The sequence below is a fragment of the Heteronotia binoei genome, chromosome 2 (assembly GCF_032191835.1).
Source record: "Heteronotia binoei isolate CCM8104 ecotype False Entrance Well chromosome 2, APGP_CSIRO_Hbin_v1, whole genome shotgun sequence".
Classification (NCBI taxonomy): domain Eukaryota; kingdom Metazoa; phylum Chordata; class Lepidosauria; order Squamata; family Gekkonidae; genus Heteronotia; species Heteronotia binoei.
In genome coordinates, this window is record NC_083224.1 from 82,646,234 (window position 1) to 82,667,350 (window position 21,117).

The window sequence follows — 21,117 nt, forward strand, 5'->3', positions numbered from 1 at the left end:
GCTTGTTGGAAGAAAGTTTAGTACCTGCTGCGTCGGTGCGGCTTTCGCAGGAGTTTTCTTGGCTGCCTTGGTGTTCCCTGCAGTTCGTTTGCCCATGCCAGGTGAAAGAAATAGTTGGAAGCGGGAGCGGGAGAAGCAGGAAGGGACTGTGAGCCGGGAGCCACCGCTTCAAGCGTCCGCCATCTTCCACGTCGCCACCATGCTCTAGCGCTGTTTAATAACTTCAGCCCCCCACTCAAGTTGTATATTTGTATCTATACAGATATTACAAATACACTAAGTCTTCAGTTTACTTACTTCACAAGAAAACTGATTCTGTAAATCAGGGGTGTTGAACTCATGAGGGCCAGATCAAACATAAATGAGACCTTGTTGGGCCAGGTTTTGTCAGGCCAGGCCATGTGTGCATCTATTTAAGATTAGCTAGCAGAGATATAAACTTTATAAAGGATACAGACAGACACAAATATTTTTTTTTTAAAAAAAACACCTTTAAAACACAACATGCTTAAAACATTAGCACTTGTTGGTTCTTTGTATTTCACCCATGGGATCCAGGGAACTGGGACGCTCTAACGCTTTCCTTCCTTCCCAAGGGGATCAAGAGGGGGAGGAGCCACAGCCAATAAAAGGAAGAGAGGCTTGGCTCAGTAGCTCTGCTGTGCGATTGAGAGAGCCTGGAAAGCCTGAAGCCAGGATTTTAAAAATTGAGGAGCATGTAAAAAAGTCAGGGGGCACTTAATGACTCCCCTCCCTTGACTGCCACCACCATACATAAGAACATAAAGGAAGCCATGTTGGATCAGGCCAATGGCCCATCCAGTCCAACACTCTGTGTCACACAGTGGCCAAAAATTTTATATATATATACACACACACACACACATACACACAGTGGCTAATAGCCACTGATGGACCTCTGCTCCATATTTTTATCTAAACCCCTCTTGAAGATGGCCATGCTTATGGCCACCACCACCTCCCGTGGCAGTGAATTCCACATGTTAATCACCCTTTGGGTGAAGAAGTACTTCCTTTTATCAGTTTTAACCTGTCTGCTCAGCAATTTCATCGAAGGCCCATGAGTTCTTGTATTGTGAGAAAGGGAGAAAAGTACCTCTTTCTCTGCTTTCTCCATCCCACACATCCCATGACTCAGCGCACCCAACTTAGGGTGTCTGACCTTCCCTCCTGCCCCCCCCATTGCTTGAGGGGCTTCAGGGATGAAAGCTAAGAACTGGGGACCACCCCCTCCCTCCACCGTAATTTAAATTGAATGGAAGGGCTACCCAGGAGTAGACACTGCCTCTCCCACACCATTTAAAGGGCCAGGAGGAACAGTCGCTGCTCCTAGATACCCCTCCCATGCAATTTAAATCATGGGGAAGAGAGGGGGCAGTCCCGAGTCTCTCAGCTTTCAGTCCCATGGCAATGGAAGCGGGGTAGGAGGGAAAATAAGGGGCACCTGAGTTGGAGCACCCAACAGGAAGTCAGGGGATAGGGCCCCCACAGGCCCCAGTAGCTACAGGCCTGGAGCCTGGCAAAGCAAGCTATCCCTCCCCCCTCCTCAAGGGAGTAGCCTCAGCCAATGCAGAAAATAGAGGTTTTGTACAGAGCCTCCTGTGCAATTGAGCAAGCCTTACAAAGCAAGCTGTGATGCAGAAGGAAGCAAGAGAGAGGGAAAAGAAAGCAGATGACAGCCAGTTGCTCGGGGGCCTGATAGGGGCCTCCCGGAGGCCTGAATTCGCCCCCAGGCCACATGTTTGACACCCTGCTGTAAATGATTCAAAAGAGCAACTAAAGTTGTCCCAATTAATTCTCCCCATGAACAACCTCCAAGTACTCTCCATTTGGGTCAACTTTTCATTTTTCAAGCTTATGTTTATAATTTAAGCACAAACATCTGACTGAAAATAAAATGTTTGAAGAATTTCCAATAGGACTTCTGAAACCTGGGTAAAAGTAATGAGAGCTACTATTTATTTTAAAAAAATTAATGCTGCCTTTCCACCCGATCAGGGTCCCCAGAGTAATATACAAAACTATGCTGTGGAATAACTCAACTATTATGAAAAAATATAATTTAACTGGAATTAAGCTACTTATTCATTTATTTCCCTACAAGGTTTTAATTGCTTTGGTCTCATTGTTAAATCAATAGAATTACTTAACTTTGCAATTCAGAATCCTAATGTAAGTTCTAGTTAACGGGGTTTATACAGCCTCAGAAAAGTGTTCTTCAGTTTATGCTGTTAGACTTTAAGCTCCTTAGAACAGGGGTGTCAAATGTCTGGCCCATGGTCAGAACCAGCCCATCCCATGCTTTAATCAGGCCCCTGGGGCTCTTTTCTCCCCCCTCCTGTCCTCCCTGAGACTGAGGAAGTTCCCTGCTCTCATCAGTTCCCTGCCTTTTCTGCCTTGTCTTTGCAGGCTGCAGCACAGACACAGCTGCAAAGAAAATGTGAAACAGACCCTCCATCAAAGCTGTGGGGAGTACATGGAGTGGATTTTCCATTAAGGTCTCTGTGCCTAGACAGAAAGGGCCCAGGGACCTTGATGGAAGATCCATTCCACATTTTCCTTGCAGCTTTGTCTGTGCTGCAATGTGTTTCAAATTCCTATACAGACAGCTGAAGCTCACACTTCCTGGAGTTGTGTCCTTGCAAACAAAGAGTTGATGCTTTGAGCCAGCTTGTCTTTGCTCAATGTACCTGACCATGTGAGTAGCCTGAGAACCTATAGCCAAAGGGGGACATTATACTGGAGATCAATTACCAATCTGAGTAGACCCCAGGAGTGGGGAGAGAAGCTTGCAATGCCATTTCATTGTTTTCCCAGGCTCAGAGCACTTTATGTTTTTATTTTCTGCTGTGATCCTTGTGCTTTTCCTTGATGTTTTATTTTAAAAATTGCATTGCCAAATCCCACTATTACCCCACCTTTCCATTGTAAACAAAATATTGTAAGAGTTAAGCATGTTTGTATTTTGTTAAAACACAATATCTTTAAGTGTGTTTGTGTCCTTTATAAAATTTATATCTCTGCTACCTCATATTATTTTTAGACACACATACCCCGGCCCCCCCAAAGTCCCATTTGCATCAGATCTGGCTTTCCTAACAAATGAATTCAACACCCTGCCTTAGGAGCTACTGTGATATACTCAGAACATATAGATTACAACCAGATATGAATCTGGTAAAATAAATAAGAATAAAATCAGGTGCTGGAGGAGCACAGTCAAAAAGAAGCTGACACAGACTGAACAGACCCCCTATACAATGTGAATCAGCTCTAGTTTTTCAAAAAGCAGAGCAATTTTGCAGACACACAAAAGTCCATCACACTAGAAAAACCTGATTTAGAGAATAAGCAGCTTTTTACAGATGCCCATGACATCTTTGGAACACAAATGAGGTTGCAGTACTTCCCCTGGTACATTAATGAGAGAGAATACATATGTCTTTTTCAAAGTTGAGCCCACCTCGGTGGGGTAGGGCGGGATATAAATCGAATAAAATAAAATAAATAAAAATAAAGTTTTCCAGTGACTGTGGAGTTTCAATAGGAAGCATCTCCCACAGTCAGGGAAGAGATACCCCAACTACATCACGAGAGTAACACCAGTTATTCCCACTTAACCCTTTATCTAACACTAGGACAGCCTCACTCACAGAAAATCACTAGAAAGTTCTCAAACAACCCATGCCCTGACCAAACTCAACTCCAACAATCAGCTATTGTTAAAAAGCTTCACAAAAGAGGCTGACTTGGAAGAACAAAAATATTCTGAATCCTGAATATTTTCTTTTTTTAAAGAAAAAAATCTTACAAAATTGTATTATTACATAATTGTATTATGTGTTTCTATATTCAGTTGAAATAATTGTTTTCACTTCTTTGACTTTGTAGTACACTCTAGCCTGGGAGTAACACCAAAAACAGTCAAAAGCTCAGTGAGTATCATTAATGAGGCTGGTAAGACTGAAATCAGACTCTCTGGAGACACTCAGTCTCATACTATAAGGAAACGAATCGACTACCAGAATCACCAACAGTAAGATACGAAAAGCTTCACAGTTTATCGGTTGAACCTTTATGAGAAAAACTGAAATAACTTCTTAAAGGAACAAGTAAATTATCTCTCTTAAGGTGTCAGAACACCGTATCAGAATTAAAGATGGGAAGAACGCCTATCGCTGACCCAAACATTTCGCTTTCTCATAACACTTCGTTGACAGCAGCTGCACTTGGGTCTTATGCGGTTGACTTTCCGTCTACATACGGCGTCTTCCTGACACCGGACAGACCCGCCCCCCCCCCTTCCCACATCCCCCAAGCTTCGGGAAGAGGAAGAGCGAATTCTCGCCTCAACCTCCCCGCCACCAGAGACGCTACACTGCCCCCTCCAAGGGGGGGTTACCTTTGGCAACGCCCCATCGGCACACTCTGCACCTCACCTGCTGTCGATGAAGCGCGCGCACTCCCCCGCCACGCTCGGCACAGAACTTTTATCATTGAAAAGCCCCCACCCGGCCCCATCAGCAGTAGCCACAGCTACCTCTCCAGTACGTCATGCGCGCTTACTATTACGTCACCGCGCACTTCAGCACCATTGGCCAACCCTCAACGTGAGGGAGGTTTTACCATATCGCTTCGACGACGATCCAAACCCGCCTCCTTCCCCGTCTCTTGGATGAGGTTTGTCTCGCCGGCGACAACCCCCTCTGGTGGCCCTTTGGCGAGTGCAGGTTGTTTTGCTGATTGTGGGGTAGGGTGAATAGTCAAGTTGGGGTGAAAGATACGGGGGTCCCGGCCGGAGTATAAACAGTTTCTCGACAGATGTTGGGCCAGTGCGAGAATGAGCGAACAAACTGCGAGCAGAAGTGCAGCCAGCAGGCTGTTTCCGACTAAATTATGTTTACGTTTCCAATATAGATAGTATGCATCGTTCGAATAATATAAAGGATCATCTAGCTTCAGGAAAAACCATCTGCACGCAAGAGGAGGGATTATTCTTGAGAACATAAGAATAATCCTGCTGGACCAGACAAGTGGTGCACCCAGCCCACCTACTATCCTGTTTTCTGGGGTGGCTAACTAGATCCTCTACAAATATCTAGGGCACAGAGGCCACAGTCATCCTTGCTTCATACTAATGCATAAAGAAATATACATGGAGGTTTCATATAGCCGTCAGGGCTAATAGCCATTACCTGCCCTTCGTGATTTTTGGCTGTTTTAAAGCTATCTCAGCTACTGACCTCACAACATCATAAGGACTGTTAAATATGAGTAGCAGTGAGAAAGTGTGTTATTGCATGTCCTTCATTGAGTGCCCCAAATTCTAGTACTTTGGCAGATGGAGAAAAAGAAAAAAGGGGCTAGCTAAACAGTAACCTCAAGGGCTAGCAGAAAGTAAAGCTGCAATACTGCAGTCCGAATTCTCTGCTCATGACCTTGAGTACAATCCTGGCAGAAGCTGCGTTTCAGCTAACTGGCTCAAGGTTGACTCAGCCTTCCATTCTTCCGAGATCAGTAAAATGAGTACCCAGCTTGATGGGGGAAAGTGTAGATGACTGGGGAAGGCAATGGCAAACCACCCCGTAAAAAGTCTGCCATGAAAACATCATGATGCGACGTCACCCCAGAATTGGAAATGACTGGTGCTTGCACAGGGGACTACCTTTACCTTTTTAAAATGCAAACAAACAAATTTGCACAATGAGACCATGCCTTGATCCTTTTCAACCAAGCTTCAAGTCTGGATACTGGATGGAGACTGTCCTATGAATAGGGTTGTGTGTGCTTAATTTTGTTCCTTGATTTATTTGACATGGTTGACTATGCAATTTGGTTAAAATATCTGAAAATTAATTAATTTTTAATTAATTTTTTACCATATTCAGATGGTTGCTATTGGCCATCTGGAACCATCAGTGTGGAATGTATCTTGTAGGCTCCTATAAGGCTTAGCAATTAAGGATGATTTCTTTTGTCTTTACCTGGCTGAAAAATCCCTTCCCCCGCCTCCTCTGCTGCAGGTCTCAAGGGCACACAATGAAATTGATGGGCAAGTTTCAGGCTGGACCAAAGGAAGTACATCTTTACTCAATTAGTAGATTATGGCATTCATTGCTAGTTGTCTGCCTTCATTGCATGGTGGATGTAGTGAAGGCTGCTAGCACAATGGTTTTAAAAGGATTAGACAGATTCATGGAGGACAGATCCATCAATGGCTACTAGACTGTAGAGACTATTCTTGACCTTTGTTGCTTCTGGGATTAGGAAGGCAAGTGAGCCAACTGCAATCTCTTCACCTTAACACACACACACTTGCTTATCCCCTTCTTTGCTTATCAGCATTCTGAGCACCACAGGGAAGCTGGAAGGCAAGAGTCTGAACTTGGAGACCCCAGGACCCCTGGGAAGGTGAAATTAAAGCATGTGAATGAGAACAGGCTTCTTTCCTCCTTTTAACTCACAGTCCTATCATTTTCAGCTACTTTCTAAGCACACAAACTTTTAGGGATATGCATTTGAATAATAACAAATCAAAGTACACAATAAAGACATTTTTCAATGTTTTCAGTTGCTTGCTGGCAGGCTTGTAGCCATGAAGGACCTGTGGGATCACTGCCCCCCAACTTCAAGGCAGGGCTGCCCCAACTTCCAGGGGGACCTCCAGGGCACAGCCTCCTTCCTTCCCTTCTTTTTGCCATGGCTGAGCCAGCAAAGAGTCATCAGTGGCAACTGGAGCTGGGAGAGCTGGGCAGGGCGCATTGCACTGCAGCAGCAAGCAGAGGATTGGGAGGTGGGAGAAGCTGCATGGAATGGGCTGGGGAGGTGGGGACAGATGGAGCTGCTGGCTGCAAAATGCCAGGATGGGGGAGAGGGAGGTGGAAGGAAAAACCCTTGCTTGCACTCAACAAGCAGTTCCTTCTTGACTACAAAGTTTTAGGGTTGGCTGCCTTAACTTGGTCACTTTCAGAGCATCCAGCTTTTGCCCCTACCCCAGAAAGCTTCTGACACGTAGCAAGCCTTGCAGTGGAAGGGAAAGGGTGCCTCCCAACTTTTAAAATCCTGGCTACACTGTTTGCTGGGTCACTGCTTGGAGAGGGATTTGATTCTATGTAAGCAGTGGCTTTTGTTGAATAAGACCACAGGCAGATGGAAGTGCAAGACTGAGACAAATGCCATACTTGCCTCTGAATTTATTAAAGTCTGCCCTATTGAAATCTATCATACGCATATGGCTACAGACTTTCTTGGTCCCCCACAGCAAAAGGAATTTTAGCAAGACATGGTCACTTCCCCTTAAGGTTCCCACCACCTTCATCCTATCTACCATCTCTTGCCTGTTGGTCAGTATGGCTGAGCCCTTTGAGCTTCCTCCACAATTTGATGAAGGAAGTTGTTGGCCAAATACATCAGGAATGCACATGACCAGGCCTCAGATTCAGCAGGAGCTCAGAGAAGCACAGCTCCTGAACCTTTCTGAGGGTTCCCCCTCCTCCTCCCCACTTACCTACCTTGTCCATTGAATAGCAGGTGCAGCTACATAACAGTCTCTGGATTAGGAGATCAGGCAGTTAGCCAGCCACCAGCAGTCCTCATTAACCCCTGGAGAAACCCACACCATCCTTTCTCCACTTCTTATGTGATTTTGGGCAGCAAGTGGCTTACTGGCCTTTTGAATGTGGGGGGGTGGTGGCCAAGGAGAGTCCCAGGTGAGCGAGACCTTGTAAGCCAAAATGCCCTCAAAACTGAGGTTGGGGAATTGTCAGGTGGGCACCTGGCTTAATCAGGATCTTTTAACCTATGTATACAGGATCCACGTCCAGAAATTAATGCTTAAAAATATTAGGGACTCTAAGTAAAAACAATTAAAATTTATTCCAGAAAAATTTAGGTTTACATACAAGACAAGTAATTCACGAAACACACATACAGTCCTAAGAAAAATAGAGAGAGAGATAGAGACAACACATGGGTAGACAAACAGGGTAATAATTACCGATCGTAGTCTTCAAGGAAGGCTCCAATGGCAACGAAAGAGGACGGGGGAAATGGGACCCTCAACTGTGACCAGAATCGGGGAAGGATCTAGACAGTGGAACTGGGGTACTGCTAGATGCACATATGAGTGGAGCTGGGTCAGAGGTTAAATAGACTACCTTGGACCCTCAGGGGATGGGAGGTACAGGGGTGGATGACAGGTGGTCAGCTGGTACATGACCTCAGAAAAGGGGAGGCTCTGCAGTGACCATAAGGGCTGGAATAGTGCAGTAGCCAATAGCCAGTTAATTGGGCAACCCCTGATTGGACGCTCATAGCTAGCCAATGAGTGGACTTTGCCTTAGTTACCTGATTGGCTGTCCAGGTAGCAATGGGCCAAGGAGGAGGCTCCAGGATGACTGTTGGGGAAAAGAATGGGGGAAATTACTGGGTGGAGGTGTGCTTAAGACTATTAAACTTATCTAAAAAGGTGACAATAGATGGCCAAATTGCTACCTAAGGTAACACCCAGTTTACACAAAGGAACTTGGCTCTGGCTGAAGATGGTCTTCCTCTTCTTCAGTCTTCTCCTGGCACCAGTCTTTGTCTTGAGTTCCGTTAGACAAAGGCTTAGGCTGTCTGGCAGAATCCACACATAAGATAAGCTTGATTGCCTTATGCAGAAGTTGAAGCAGCTGTTGGATACGTCTCTTGCTTTGCTGTAATGGAGTCAGGAAAACAAGATGGATTCTGGTGGTGTTAGCCTTTGGTTCATGGAAACAGGCTGGACACCGTTTGCCTGTACAGTTCATGGTGGCGTGGCTTCTTCCACTGCAGTGGCCAAGACTGGGCACGCAAGGAGCAGCTGGAAGCTCGTCTGTAGTTCTGGCTAACACCCATCCAGAGATGTAGAATACTGCTGCAAAGCTGAGGTTTATAATATCCACATAAGCCTTAGAAACCGTGGGCAAAGTCCACTTCATAGAGCAGATGTGTGCGAGTCAAAACTCCAGGCACCCTGGCAACCATACTGGTGATCACGATGTCCATGTGTATGAAAAGTAGGGGGCTTTTTCTTACAACCTGCTTGGACTGGCTGGATTTCTAGCCAGCCCAAGCAGGCCTCACTCGCCCAGGGCTCTCCTTTCTTGCATTGGGTTGCTTTTGGCTGGGGGAGATGGCATATGCTAATGAGTTATGCTAATGAGCTCCACCATCTATTTTTCTACAAAACGACCCCTGCACATGACTGTGGACACTTTGCAGAGTTTGTCTCACAGCATACATCAGAGAAGTTGAAGTCACCCATAACTAGCGCGTCATGTTGTTTAGATACCCTGTCAAACTGTTCAAGGAGGGCAGCACCCACCTCTTCATCCTGGTCAAGAGGTCTGCAGCAGACTCCTACCACAATACTGTTTGTCATTTTCCAGTCTTGAATCACACATCCATCCTGGTTTGATTTGAAAGACAGCAAATAGTATAACCCTTGCTCAGCAAAAAGCTGCTTGCAAAGCTGTTTTTCTATGCTTAGAAGAGCCAGAAACAAAGAGGAACAGCATATAGCTTTATGTCATTTTAACTGAAAACAGAAATACTGTTTTAGAAGAGCAATTTCCCCCAAGAAATACCAAGCAGAAAGCAAGCTGTGTATTTTTCTTGAGGATTAAATAAAGGCTGAGATATTCAGTAATGACTGTTTTCTACATTCGGCAAAGGACCATGAAAAGCTTTGTAGCAATTTGACAACATATATGTATCCCTTTCCACACAAGTGAATATAGTAGAGGCAAGTTTTGATATTAGAGGGTCAGCAACTGGAAGTCCCTGGGCCAAATTCTGGCCCTTGAGGTATGTGACCCACCCCAGTTGACAACTCAATGGCAACAAGGAGCATGGAGAGCTTCTCCAGATGACTCTTAGCAATGGAAAGTGGATCCCTAGCTTTCCACTCTGACCATAACTCCCTCCAGCAGATCTTGTTACTGAAGATGGTATCATATAGTTCCATGATAAACAAACATCCATTCCTCCATTAAGGCAGAAAATGCAGAACTGAGGAATTCATCTTGAATAGCCAGAAGGACAGAACCAAGTTTGAGTTCAGCGGCACCTTTAAGCCCAACAAAGCATTATTTAAGGTATGAGCTTTCATGTACAAGCACAGTTCTTCAGATACAATGAAATGGAAAAAGAAATAACGGTCATGCATATAGTAAATGGGCAGTAAATACATGAAAGCTTATACTTCGAATAAAACTTTGCTGGTCTTAAAGATGCCTCTGAACTCAAATTTTGTTCTCCTGCTTCAGACCAACATGACTACCCACCTGGATGTGGCCAGAATGATATTGTATGCTGAGGTTATAACAATGTCCAACAATCCATTTATATACTAGAGAGCACATTTAAATTCTCACACCATGAAATCAGGTCTAAAAGAATATCATCCTCCACCTATTAACTGCACCCCTGTGACCAGCTTGCTACAACCAGGTTCCATGTATCTGTTACGTGTTAGATCAAGTTCCATGCATGTAATAGAAATACTGGTAAAAATAATGTAGCCTACATGTGCAGGACACGCTGCACCCAGCAAACAGATGGTCCATATGATCAGCTTTGTGGTGCCACCTGTCACTTGGAAAATGCAGAGAACAGACTCTGGCACTCCGCTGCCTTTTCCCTATCCTTTGACAGCTAATCGGTATTGTCAAGTACAATAGCTCACATTTACCTTGAGGATGAAACTGTGTGTGATATTGGTACCCATTATCAGATTGTCTGACATTTTGATTTATTTATATTATGTACATAGTCTGCCTTTCTCACTAAGACTCAAGGCAAATTATGTAATGTAAGTCAGTGCAATCAATAGGATCTGATGAAGTGACATCTAATAAAGAATGTAATGGGATGAATAAAATTGCAGAAAGTAGACATGGCAAGAAGAGGTGGAAAGGAGCTGAAATAGATCAGGGCTGTGATATTGGGGTGGGATTTAGTTGTCCCTCTCCGATACTATTTCTCCCCTAGTTGAAAAAAGCCATCCTAGGATACTCTTAGCTAGGAAAAGAAAATCACGCATAATATAGGTATCTGCCTTTCTCACCTATTGGATTTAAAAGTAACTATGGGAAGCATTTTTTATCACATGAATGGCATGGGTGGGAAGAGTTAACCCTCCTTTCCTCAGCAGGGCAGTCCCCATCCATATCCCTATCAAAAGCTACTTTTGGGGGCTAAATGACACATTGGTAGATATGTCACATGCAGTTTTTTCTTCAGTCTCTTACTACATGCAAGGAACTGTGGAGTCAGGTTTGTCTATATCTATGGCTTACTAATTTGTATCTATGGTTTAGTTCACACAAAGCACCTGAGATGGAAGAATGGAACCTCTACATGACTGCTTTTAATGTGCGGGGGGGGTGTTATCCATAGAGAAGCATTCAACCATGTATTCCTTCACCTGCTATCTGAAGTGGTTCAATTCAGGCACATTTTTACTCTCTAATGTGTGAACTAGGTATTTGGTTCTCAGATTATTAGGTGGTTGTCATTTTGTAATTTTATAAAAGTTTGGTCCTTTTTTGCTGATAATGGAGCTGGACAGTATTATTTACAATTGGCTTCATAGGAAATTCTTCTTAGGATATTACCACCACTTCTGTAACCCAATCACAGAGACTGCCTGTCTTCTAGAAATTATGCTGGCTCCTTCACAGCCCATTCCCTACCTAATTAATACATAGCTGGCTCCTTAAGAAATGCATATTTGGAAAGAAAAGCAGTATAATATTTCACAGTGCATTTCTACCAGTATGAAACCAATCATCCATCACATTTCTAATTCTGTATGATTTCCTGGTTGGTTTCAAAATTTAATACACAAACTGCCTGGCTACCACCATTCAGCAACTGCAATCAATAAATTAAATAATAATAATAATTTGACTCAAGCAGAAAATTAACAAGATTGTCCTGACAGAACAGGATCTAGTCTTTTATATATATTTTGCAGACCAAAATAGTGCACAATGTACATTTTACCTTAAAAAAAAGATAATGACAAACTTCTTGGCACATTGCAGCAGTGGCTACCAGCAACGACAGCTGTTAGGAAATCCTTAGCATAGCATGATAGTGTGATCAGCAGTTTTCTTAATTGGCTGAGGCCAAACAGAGTGCACTGCATGGGAACTGCAATACCAAAGAACCACACTTCCATATTTTGGGGAAAGAAGCTTCCATGTTGTCCATCTTATATACATCAGGTGCAGCTCTAGTACTCTAAGCATGTTTCCAGAGTAGAATAAAGTAGAATAATCACCATACTTCTCTACTTAATTTTACATCTGTCCAGTATTCATTTGTATACTCTATAATAATGTTTAAGCTGTCATTAGGTTTGGTTTCTAGTCTTTAAATTTCAACTTGGGGCTGTCTGTGTGCTGTGACTAGCCAAGGGTTGTTGGGCTAGGATTATCCTTATCAGGAGTCTGCAGCTGTTTCTCAGTCTCTCCATTTACATTTTCCTTGCTTCCATTTTTCACAGGATCAGATTTCTTCTTTTCCAGATTCTGCTTCAGTCTGAGGGAGGAATCTCTCCTAGACAAAAGTGCTGGCTGGAAACCACAGAATCCACTACTCAGCACCGTACGCTTCTCTGGAAGTAGATACAAGTACATGGCATTCAATGGGTGGTTTGTTTTTTAAAAGAATTGCCACACAAGTTAATTGCTTTCACTGCATCAAGCTACTTCCACATTTATATGCACACACACATATCTAATGTATACATATATCTCACTAACACAAAATGTATACATATATCTCACTAACACATATCTAATGTATACATATATCTCACTAACACAAAATGCAGCCACCTCTGAACTGGAATCTAGCAGTGGCAGCAAACAGTAGTAGGAATAATCTAGAACAGGGGTGTCAAACATGGCACCTGGGGGCCGAATCAGGCCCCTGGAGAGCTCTTATCAGGCCCCCAAGCAACTGGCTGCCATCTGCTTCCTTCTCCCTCTCTTTTGCTTCCTTCTGTATCACAGCTTGTTTTGCTAGGTTTGCTAAATTGCCCAGGAGCTACAGAGCAAAGCCTCTGTTTTCTCCATTGGCTGAGGCTCCTCCCTTAGAGAGAGAGGAAGAATAGCTTGCTTTGCCAGGTTCTCTCAATTGTGCAGCGGAGCTACTGAGCCAAGCCTTTCTTCCATCGGTTGAGGCTCCTCCCCCTCCTGGTTCCCTGGGAAGGAAGGAAAGAGCTAGAGCTTCCTTTGCCCATTTCCCTGGATTGCATGGGAGAAATACAAAGAAAGCAACTTTAGGACCAACAAGTGCTAATGTTTTAAGCATGTAGATAGATCCAAGTGGGCAGCCATGTTGGTCTGAAGTAATAGAAAAAAGCAGTAGACAAGTGCATATTTAAGACCAACTAAGTTTTATTCAGAATGTAAACTTTCGTATGCTCTAAGCAGACTTCATCAGACTGATTAGAACATATGAAAGCATATGAAGTCTGCTTAGAGCATATGAAAGCTTACATTCTGAATAAAACTTAGTTGGTCTTAATACTGTTTTAAGCATGTTTTATTTTAAGTGTTTAAAAAAATCATTTTGTTTGCCTGTGGCCTTTATAAAGTTTATATCTCTGCTACCTGGCAGTACATTTTATGACACATATGGCCTGGCCTTACAAGGTCTCATTTATGTCAGATCCAGCCCTCATGAGTTCGACACCCCTGAGCCCAGTTACTGAAATTCAATAAGGAGATTTGCATTCTCTTACTTGTGTTAAAGAACAAAGCTACAATAATGCTTTTTAAGGCTACAATAATGCTGACAAACCTGGAGGTAGGAAGAAAGATTTTTTTAAAAAATGATTCAAAAATTATGGGGCTTATCAAAAGAGTAATTCTTATTATTTTCTAGACAGAAGGTTGCTTCTTGGAAGATTCTCAGTCATATAACTATAAGATGCCACTGCGTACTCAGGCTTCAAATTTTAAGCAACAAAAAGAGTGCAACTGTATTGGCTATAGCCGATATATATTTGCTCCAAATACCAAAATATGCTGCAGTCACTGACCTCCTGGTGCAATGGGGTGCATCAGTCGATTCATCTGGACATTCCAATGCTTTACATTGGTGCTAGCTTGTTGGAGCTTCCGATGGGCCAACTGTAACAGAATGCTGAATAAGTAATTCATTCATTCGTTCACTTTACTTATACCCTGCCTTTCTCCCCAATGGCAACCCAAAGCTGCTTACATTGTTCTCCTCTCCTACATTTTATCCTCACAATGACCTTGTGAGGTACAGTAGGCTGAGAGTGTGTGACTGGCCCAATGTCACTCAGCGATCTTCCGTGGCAGAGGAAGGATTTGAACCTGGGCTTACCCAGATCCTAGTCCAACACTTTAACCACTACACCACATAAATAATAATAATCAGATAATAAAAGACCAAAGAGAAGAACACATGCAGTGGAGAATTGCAAACCATGAACTAATTGCAAAGAGTTGTCATCATGCCCACTGCACAAAGACTGTATAACAAAGACGCATGCTGAAATCAACAAGGGCTAACAGTATCAAAAGCCGTTCAAAGATCTGGTAGGTTTGATGATGCCCCTTCACCCAAATGTTCTCTGGGTGAAGATTACTGATTAAAGCTACAGACTCAGCCCTGAAGCTTTAGAGCAGTCACTTGTTCAAGAGGTTTCTCAAAGAAAATAGTACACCACTGTATATAGAAAGAGAACATAAACACACTGAATAAATATATATTAATAATAAAAGGCACAGGGTGGGAACTGAGGCTAACTAGCCACAATATCTCAAGTACACAAATAAGGGGTTTTGTTTGGGTTTACTGAAGGAACTGTAGAACTGCAGATCTGACAACTCTTGTTTCCTAGAGAGGAGATGTTAGCTATCACAATTGCCAGCTTCTCATGGGACAGATGTTTCAAACTGTTTTCTGGCTCACTACAATCAACATCTGGCACAACTGTGCAATCAGCCCAATCAGTTCCCTAGGACACCACAGTTTTTAAAGAAGTGCCACTGAAGCAGGGTTCAGCCCATGAGGAATAACCCAGGCCCCTTTGTAATTTCACTGAGAATATTGGGGATGCAACACTCAGATTCCATGTATCCTTGGAATTGTGTCTCTGGATAGATCTTTAGTTAGAAAACCCATTCTCTCCTAGTGGCTTACTTTGTATAAAGTTATCATGTGTATGTGACAAGGGGTCATCTTGTTATTGAAGATGGCCTTTGGGCTTTCCAGTAGTATGATCAAAAGGAAAAGCAGCAAGAGCAAATGCTGCAGTGATAAATACATTTCTGTATGCTTACTTATAAAAAGATTTTCTGCAGGAATACCTGACCAGTCGTATTTGCTTAGATAGTCCTTCGTAAGTACAATTCTACTAATGTCAAGGAGCCTACTCTTATTATGGTAGTACAGGACAACATTAAAAGCAACCACATTTTCTTTGACAAAATTACAGTCTAAAAGTAAACATTTGATCCTAAAATGGAAGTGTTGATTTCAATAGTAATATTATACTGCTGTTAAGCTTCTGGGTCCATTCATGGGATCAAATTAGCAAGAGTACAATTCAAGACTTTTCTGTCATGGTTCCAATGATATGGAATGTCCTCCCAAAAGAAACCTACCTTAGCTCTAGCCTGGTGTCATTCAGGAAATAGACAAAAAAAACCCCCAGGTTTCTTACCTGTTTCTAACTGATGATCTTCGAGTGGTCATCTGTGCAGTCACACACATGGGTTATCCGCCTGGATCGAACCTGACCTCAAAGAATTCAAAGCAATCTTATGCATTAATTTTGGCACGCACTCCCTCTTGATCTGGGGAGGAGGCATCCATTGCGCATTCCTAGAATGAGGGGAGGGTGCTCCACCCACCCAGTTTCTTCTAGCTGCTGTATAGAGAAATTTTGTAAATAAGGCGAGCAACAGAACCTGTAGCAGGGAAGGCTGGGCGGGCATGTGTGACTGCACAGATGACCACTCGAAGATCATCAGTTACAGGTAAGAAATCTGTTTATCTTCATCGTGGTCTCTGTGCAGTCCCACACATGGGTGACTGGCAAGCAGATCTGCCTGGAGGCGGGTGCTGGATCTGTAATAAAAGTCAGAAATTAATTATGAAATACTGTACTCACAGAATAGAAGATTGGGGGCGTCAGTCAAAAATGGAACGCAGTACAACCTGTCCGAAGGACATGTCATGCCGAGCATGAACGTCTAATGCGTAGTGCGTGGCAAATGTAGATGGAGAAGACCAGACCACAGCGGCACAGATGTCTTCCATTGGGATGCCCTTGCAGAAGGCTGATGATGTAGAAACGGCTCGAGTGGAATGAGCTCGTAATTGTACGGGTCCAGGCTGCTTAACCAGTCAGTAGCATAAGGTAATGGCAGCCACAATCCATTTTGAAAAACTCTGAGTTGAGATTTTATGACCTTGGTTGTGGGCACCATACGCTACAAAAAGTCTATTGTCATTGCAGAAGGAATGTGTCTGTTCAATGTAGAAAGCGAGGGCCCTGCGTACGTCTAGGTTGTGTAGGGTCCGTTGACCAGTGTCGGCAGGACTTTGAAAAAAGGAAGGTAATGTGGACGGTTTTCCTAGGTAAAATGGTGAGATGACTTTAGGTAGAAAAGAAGGGTCAGGGCGTAATATTACTCTATCATGATGGAAGATAGTATAAGGAGGATCTGCTCTGAAAGCACAAATGTCACTGACTCTTCTGCCAGATGTGAGTGCCACCAACAATGCCATCTTCCAAGACAAAAGGTGCAAGGGGATAGATGCCATCAGCTCAAAGGGCGGTTTCATAAGTTGGCTTAGCACAAGAGATAAGCTCCAAGTGGGATGTAACTGACGGATTGGAGGTTGAAGATGCAGGATCCTTTTTAGGAAGGCCTTAGTCGCAGAGTGGATGGTTCTTGAGTGGATGGTTCTTTGGGAATCGAAGGCTCTCTTTGGAGTGGAGGCTCTCTTCAGAGTGGAGACACTGGGGAGACTGTCTGCTGCTTGTGAGGCATGGAAACTTCACGAAAGGAGTGTGCTCCCAGCAGGTTAGCTCGCTGACCCCAATGGCGTTCTGGTAGGGACACGTGAACCGATGGAGATTGAGACTGGATATGGATGATTTCAGCAGGTACGATGTCGATGGGTGTAGACAGCTCTGGTGGAGCCGGTGTTGTCGGCATCCAAGTCGAAGTGGAAACAGTCATGGCAGACAACTTAGAATCTGAGGACTGGTGATCCTTCTTCAGCTTCGATCTCGAAGGTCTCGAATCTGAGAGATTTCTAGAAGTTGATTCCATGTGGTGTTTTTTCCTGGAATTGTCAGACTTCTTTGAGTGTTTTCCGGGCTTATGCTTGCTGGGAGCCGATGCCACGGAAGCTGCCGATCGAGCCACGTTCCCTTGTACAGTTAGGGAGGATGGCGAAGTTTGGGACATCATAGGCCATAGGGATGACTCCAAGAGGTGGCTTTTGAGCCTAGCCACGCAGCCACGCAGAGAGCCGGCGTGGCGTAGTGGGGAAAAGCGGCGGCTTCAGATCTGGCGTGATCAACCGGGTTCGAATCCCCGTCTCCTACTCCACGAAATCTGCTGGGTGACCACGGGCCAGTCACGTTCTCTCAGCCCCACCTACCTCACAGGGTGCTTGTTGTGGGGAGAGGAGGGGGAGGTGGTTGTGACCCGCTTTGAGGCTCCTATCGGCGGCGAAAGGCGGGAAACAAGCGCCGACCCTTCTTAAAAAAATTGCTGTTAGCCGCCCTGAGCCTGCTCCGGTGGGGAGGGCGGGATACAAATAAAATTTTGTTGTTGTTGTTGTTGTTCTTCTTCTTCCTAGCCTGTCTCCCAAATTGGCTGCAGTGAAGACAAGTATCTGTTCTATGGGTCTCCCCCAGACAGAAAAGGCACAAAGAATGTCCGTCTGTCAACGGGATCTTGGCCCCGCACCGGACACACTTTTTAAAGGTAATTTTGGTATCTTTCCCTTTAATATATATAATAATATATATAATGATACCGGAACTGGTGAAGTGGAGAAAGACGAAGAAAAAACGGTGAAATGTAGAAGTAGATGATGAGCTTGCAGAGAAGTAAGGAGACTCAGCGAGGTAGGTGTATCCCGGACAGCGGTAAAGAAGAAACTGGGTGGGTGGAGCGCCCTCCCCTCATTCTAGGCATGCGCAGTGGATGGCTCCTCCCCAGACCGAGAGGGAGTGCACCCCAAAATTAACGTATAAGATTGCTTTGAATTCCCCAAGGTCGGGTTCGATCCAGGCGGATAACCCATGTGTGGGACTGCACAGAGACCACGATGAAGATCTGTCCTTTCTCTTAGCAATTTCAGGGGTTTTGGGGAAAAAATCATTCTGTATTTTCATGGATACAGTCATACTTCAAGAGGAAATACTTTTCACTATGCAAATATAATTATTTTACTAAGTTAAGCATCCTTTGTTTATCATCTTGGGAAGTTTTTATTGTTGTGAGAAGGTGGTGTTCAAACATCCCAGTTTGTGAGTCCTCAACTGAGAAATCCACTGACTGAGTCCCTCTTCTTGTTTGAGCAGAAAGACAAGTAGTGGTTCAGAGTCCAGAACCCACCAGACATGCCCTCATCTGGGGACAGGTGTTCAAAAATACCCGAGGGGGAGTGTGGGTCCTCAGCCAAGGCACCCAGTAGCTGAGACCCTCGGCTCGGCTTGAGCAGAAGGGCAGGTGCCTTGGAGCCCAGAGTAAGCACCAAACACTCCCAACTCCACTATTCATACTGAGGAATTTCTTCCAGTTCCCTTCCCTCTTTGCCTCTAATTCCCTCTCTGGCTTTCTTACTGCTGCCAAGTAAAAATGGCTGTGCATAAGCTGGGGTATATATTCATTCTGCTCCCACAGAGCAGAATGGGAGCTCTCTTGCTCCCATTCCTGTTGAGCTTTGGAGAGCCACTATTGGTGTTTCTAGGGCTGCAGAAGTCCATTCCACCCCCCATTGCTTTGAAAATTAATTAATCAGCATAGCATGTCTGCCACATGAACCACCAACACAAACTGCACAAACCTTCATTTAAAAACATGGCAGTTTGTGGGAGGTTCCTGGGAGATGTGATCACACAAACCTCAACTCATGAATCACAAACCAGGCAATTTTCGTGTTGAATTTAGATTCATTATGAGGTTTGTGCTCATTCCTAACAGAGACATCTTCACACTCACCATGACATCCTGGTCCATCCTCTCTCTATTCTCTCTCACTTCTTCCAGCTGCTTTTGGGCCTCTTCCAAAAACTTGCTCTTGTTTTCCATCTCTTGCTTGAGGACTAGCTTTTCATGCTGGGCTTTGATGATATACTCCTCCTGCTCCTCCTTCAGTTTCATCAGCTGCTTCATCTTTTCTTCCTCTTCAGCCAGTAGCCTAAGACAGTTGTACATAGCAAATCATAGCAAAAATAAACTATAGGTTTTACAGGAAGCACAGATAACTGGCTCCACTCCAGAAATCTAGCTTATACCATAGTGAAGTGATGGGGAAAGGATTTTTCTTGGAAATAGCTTTTGTCCCAGCTTGAATCTTCATGTGCAAATAGAAAAGAGTGAAAATTCTTGATTTTTTCCAATGGGAGATGCAGTAAAAGGTGTCTGTGCTGACTTTGGTGTGATTATTACAGTTCCAGCTTTTCTGAGTAAGAGATGCATTAATTGTGGGGTGGGGGCTGAGGGCGCTTGAAGAGGGCTCAATTATTTATGGACAAATCTAACTCATGAAGTAGTGCACAGACCTTGGCCCCAGAAAACCCACTGCTTTTTCAGCATGGAAGAGTAAATGTTCACTGTCTGTGAGGGAGAAGATATGCACCCTAGTCTAACCTTTGAGAGCTGCAAAAACTTTCAGGGTTTCTGCTGGTGAAAGGGGGGGGGGGGTGTTAATCCCCAAAAAAGGTTATGCTGGGAATCACAGGTCTGCCTTGGAAAAAGTCATGTGGGAAGGGGGCTGTAGCAAGGAGGGGAACTGGGGAGAATTCAGCTGGATCCAACCCATTATTTTCAGAGTGCTATTCCTTTTTCCTTTTGTACCCTTAGAAGCTCTTTGATTCACAAATCTTGAGCAGCAGAAGACACTTATTTCTTATTTTTTTGATGCAAGGGCTTATCACTGAGCAAAAGAGCCAGGGTTTCTGGAGGATGGGGAAATGACAGGTTGAATAAAGGCTTAATATAGTAATCCCTCATAACCTCAAAAAATCTTCATTCTAGCAGAGCGTGATAGGATGTATCAATCCTGTTAAGGCCACAAGGGCAAATTCTATTAGTGTAGGGCCTATTCAAAAATCTCCCTTGCAAAACCATTGTAGGTATAATGTTCAGTCTTGAAAACAAAAAAGCTCTGCAATAACATGGGATGGTAAAATAGTACATATAGGGTGATTTCCCACTAGACCATTAATCCTCATTCAGCCCTGTCCCCAAACAGACATTCTGCACTGAACTCAGGTTCACTCCTAATTTTATCTTGGGTTATTTTTTGTTTCTATGTTCAATTGATGTCACCCTGGGGTCATCCCACTGTTGTTCTGGGTTATCACAACGCTGTTTGCCCCAGGGTATTCTTGCACATTCAGGGACAATTCTGGGGCAGATTAGTGTAGCCCCTTCACCTGCAATCTCACTGATCCAACATCTCTCTGTGCATGTAATCTCTTATTTCAGTATATTTTCCCCTTCTTTTCTTTGTCATCCATTTGGGGTTGTGCACCATGCAGTTGCTACCAACAACCCATCTTCTCCCCCCACCACATCCAATGGATTTGAGGGACTCAAATGTGGTACAGGTGCCCCCCCCCACCTTCTTAATTGTGGAGAAGAAAGCTGAGTGGGCAGCATATGTCAAACTGCCAGGAGATTCTTTTTCTCCCATTGAGAGGAGGATGCCTTCCCTCATGAAGCTCTCCTGCCTCACTTTCTCCTCTGTGATCCCCAGGGTTTTGGGGTGCTTTGTCTGGCTGCCCCCTGGTAGTCTGGAGGGCCCTCTACCAAACTGAAAAGGTGACCC

At 44.1% G+C, this 21,117-nt stretch overlaps 2 protein-coding genes across 2 annotated transcripts in view; both read right to left on the reverse strand.

The window, feature by feature from the left end:
- The window catches only part of PPARD (peroxisome proliferator activated receptor delta), an 89,260-nt gene extending 84,679 nt beyond the window's left edge, over nucleotides 1–4,581 (reverse strand). Inside the window, exon 1 of the mRNA XM_060231444.1 lies at nucleotides 4,461–4,581. The gene's annotated coding sequence lies outside the window, so the exon portion shown is untranslated. The remainder of the gene's footprint in view (nucleotides 1–4,460) is intronic.
- A 7,387-nt stretch (nucleotides 4,582–11,968) lies between these two features.
- The window catches only part of DEF6 (DEF6 guanine nucleotide exchange factor), a 92,255-nt gene continuing 83,106 nt past the window's right edge, over nucleotides 11,969–21,117 (reverse strand). The window contains exons 9-11 of the mRNA XM_060231445.1: nucleotides 19,284–19,482; nucleotides 14,102–14,192; nucleotides 11,969–12,667 (exon numbers count right to left, since the gene is read on the reverse strand). Of these exons, the coding sequence (XP_060087428.1) occupies nucleotides 12,459–12,667; nucleotides 14,102–14,192; nucleotides 19,284–19,482 (499 nt within the window). The 3' untranslated portion in view covers nucleotides 11,969–12,458. The remainder of the gene's footprint in view (nucleotides 12,668–14,101; nucleotides 14,193–19,283; nucleotides 19,483–21,117) is intronic.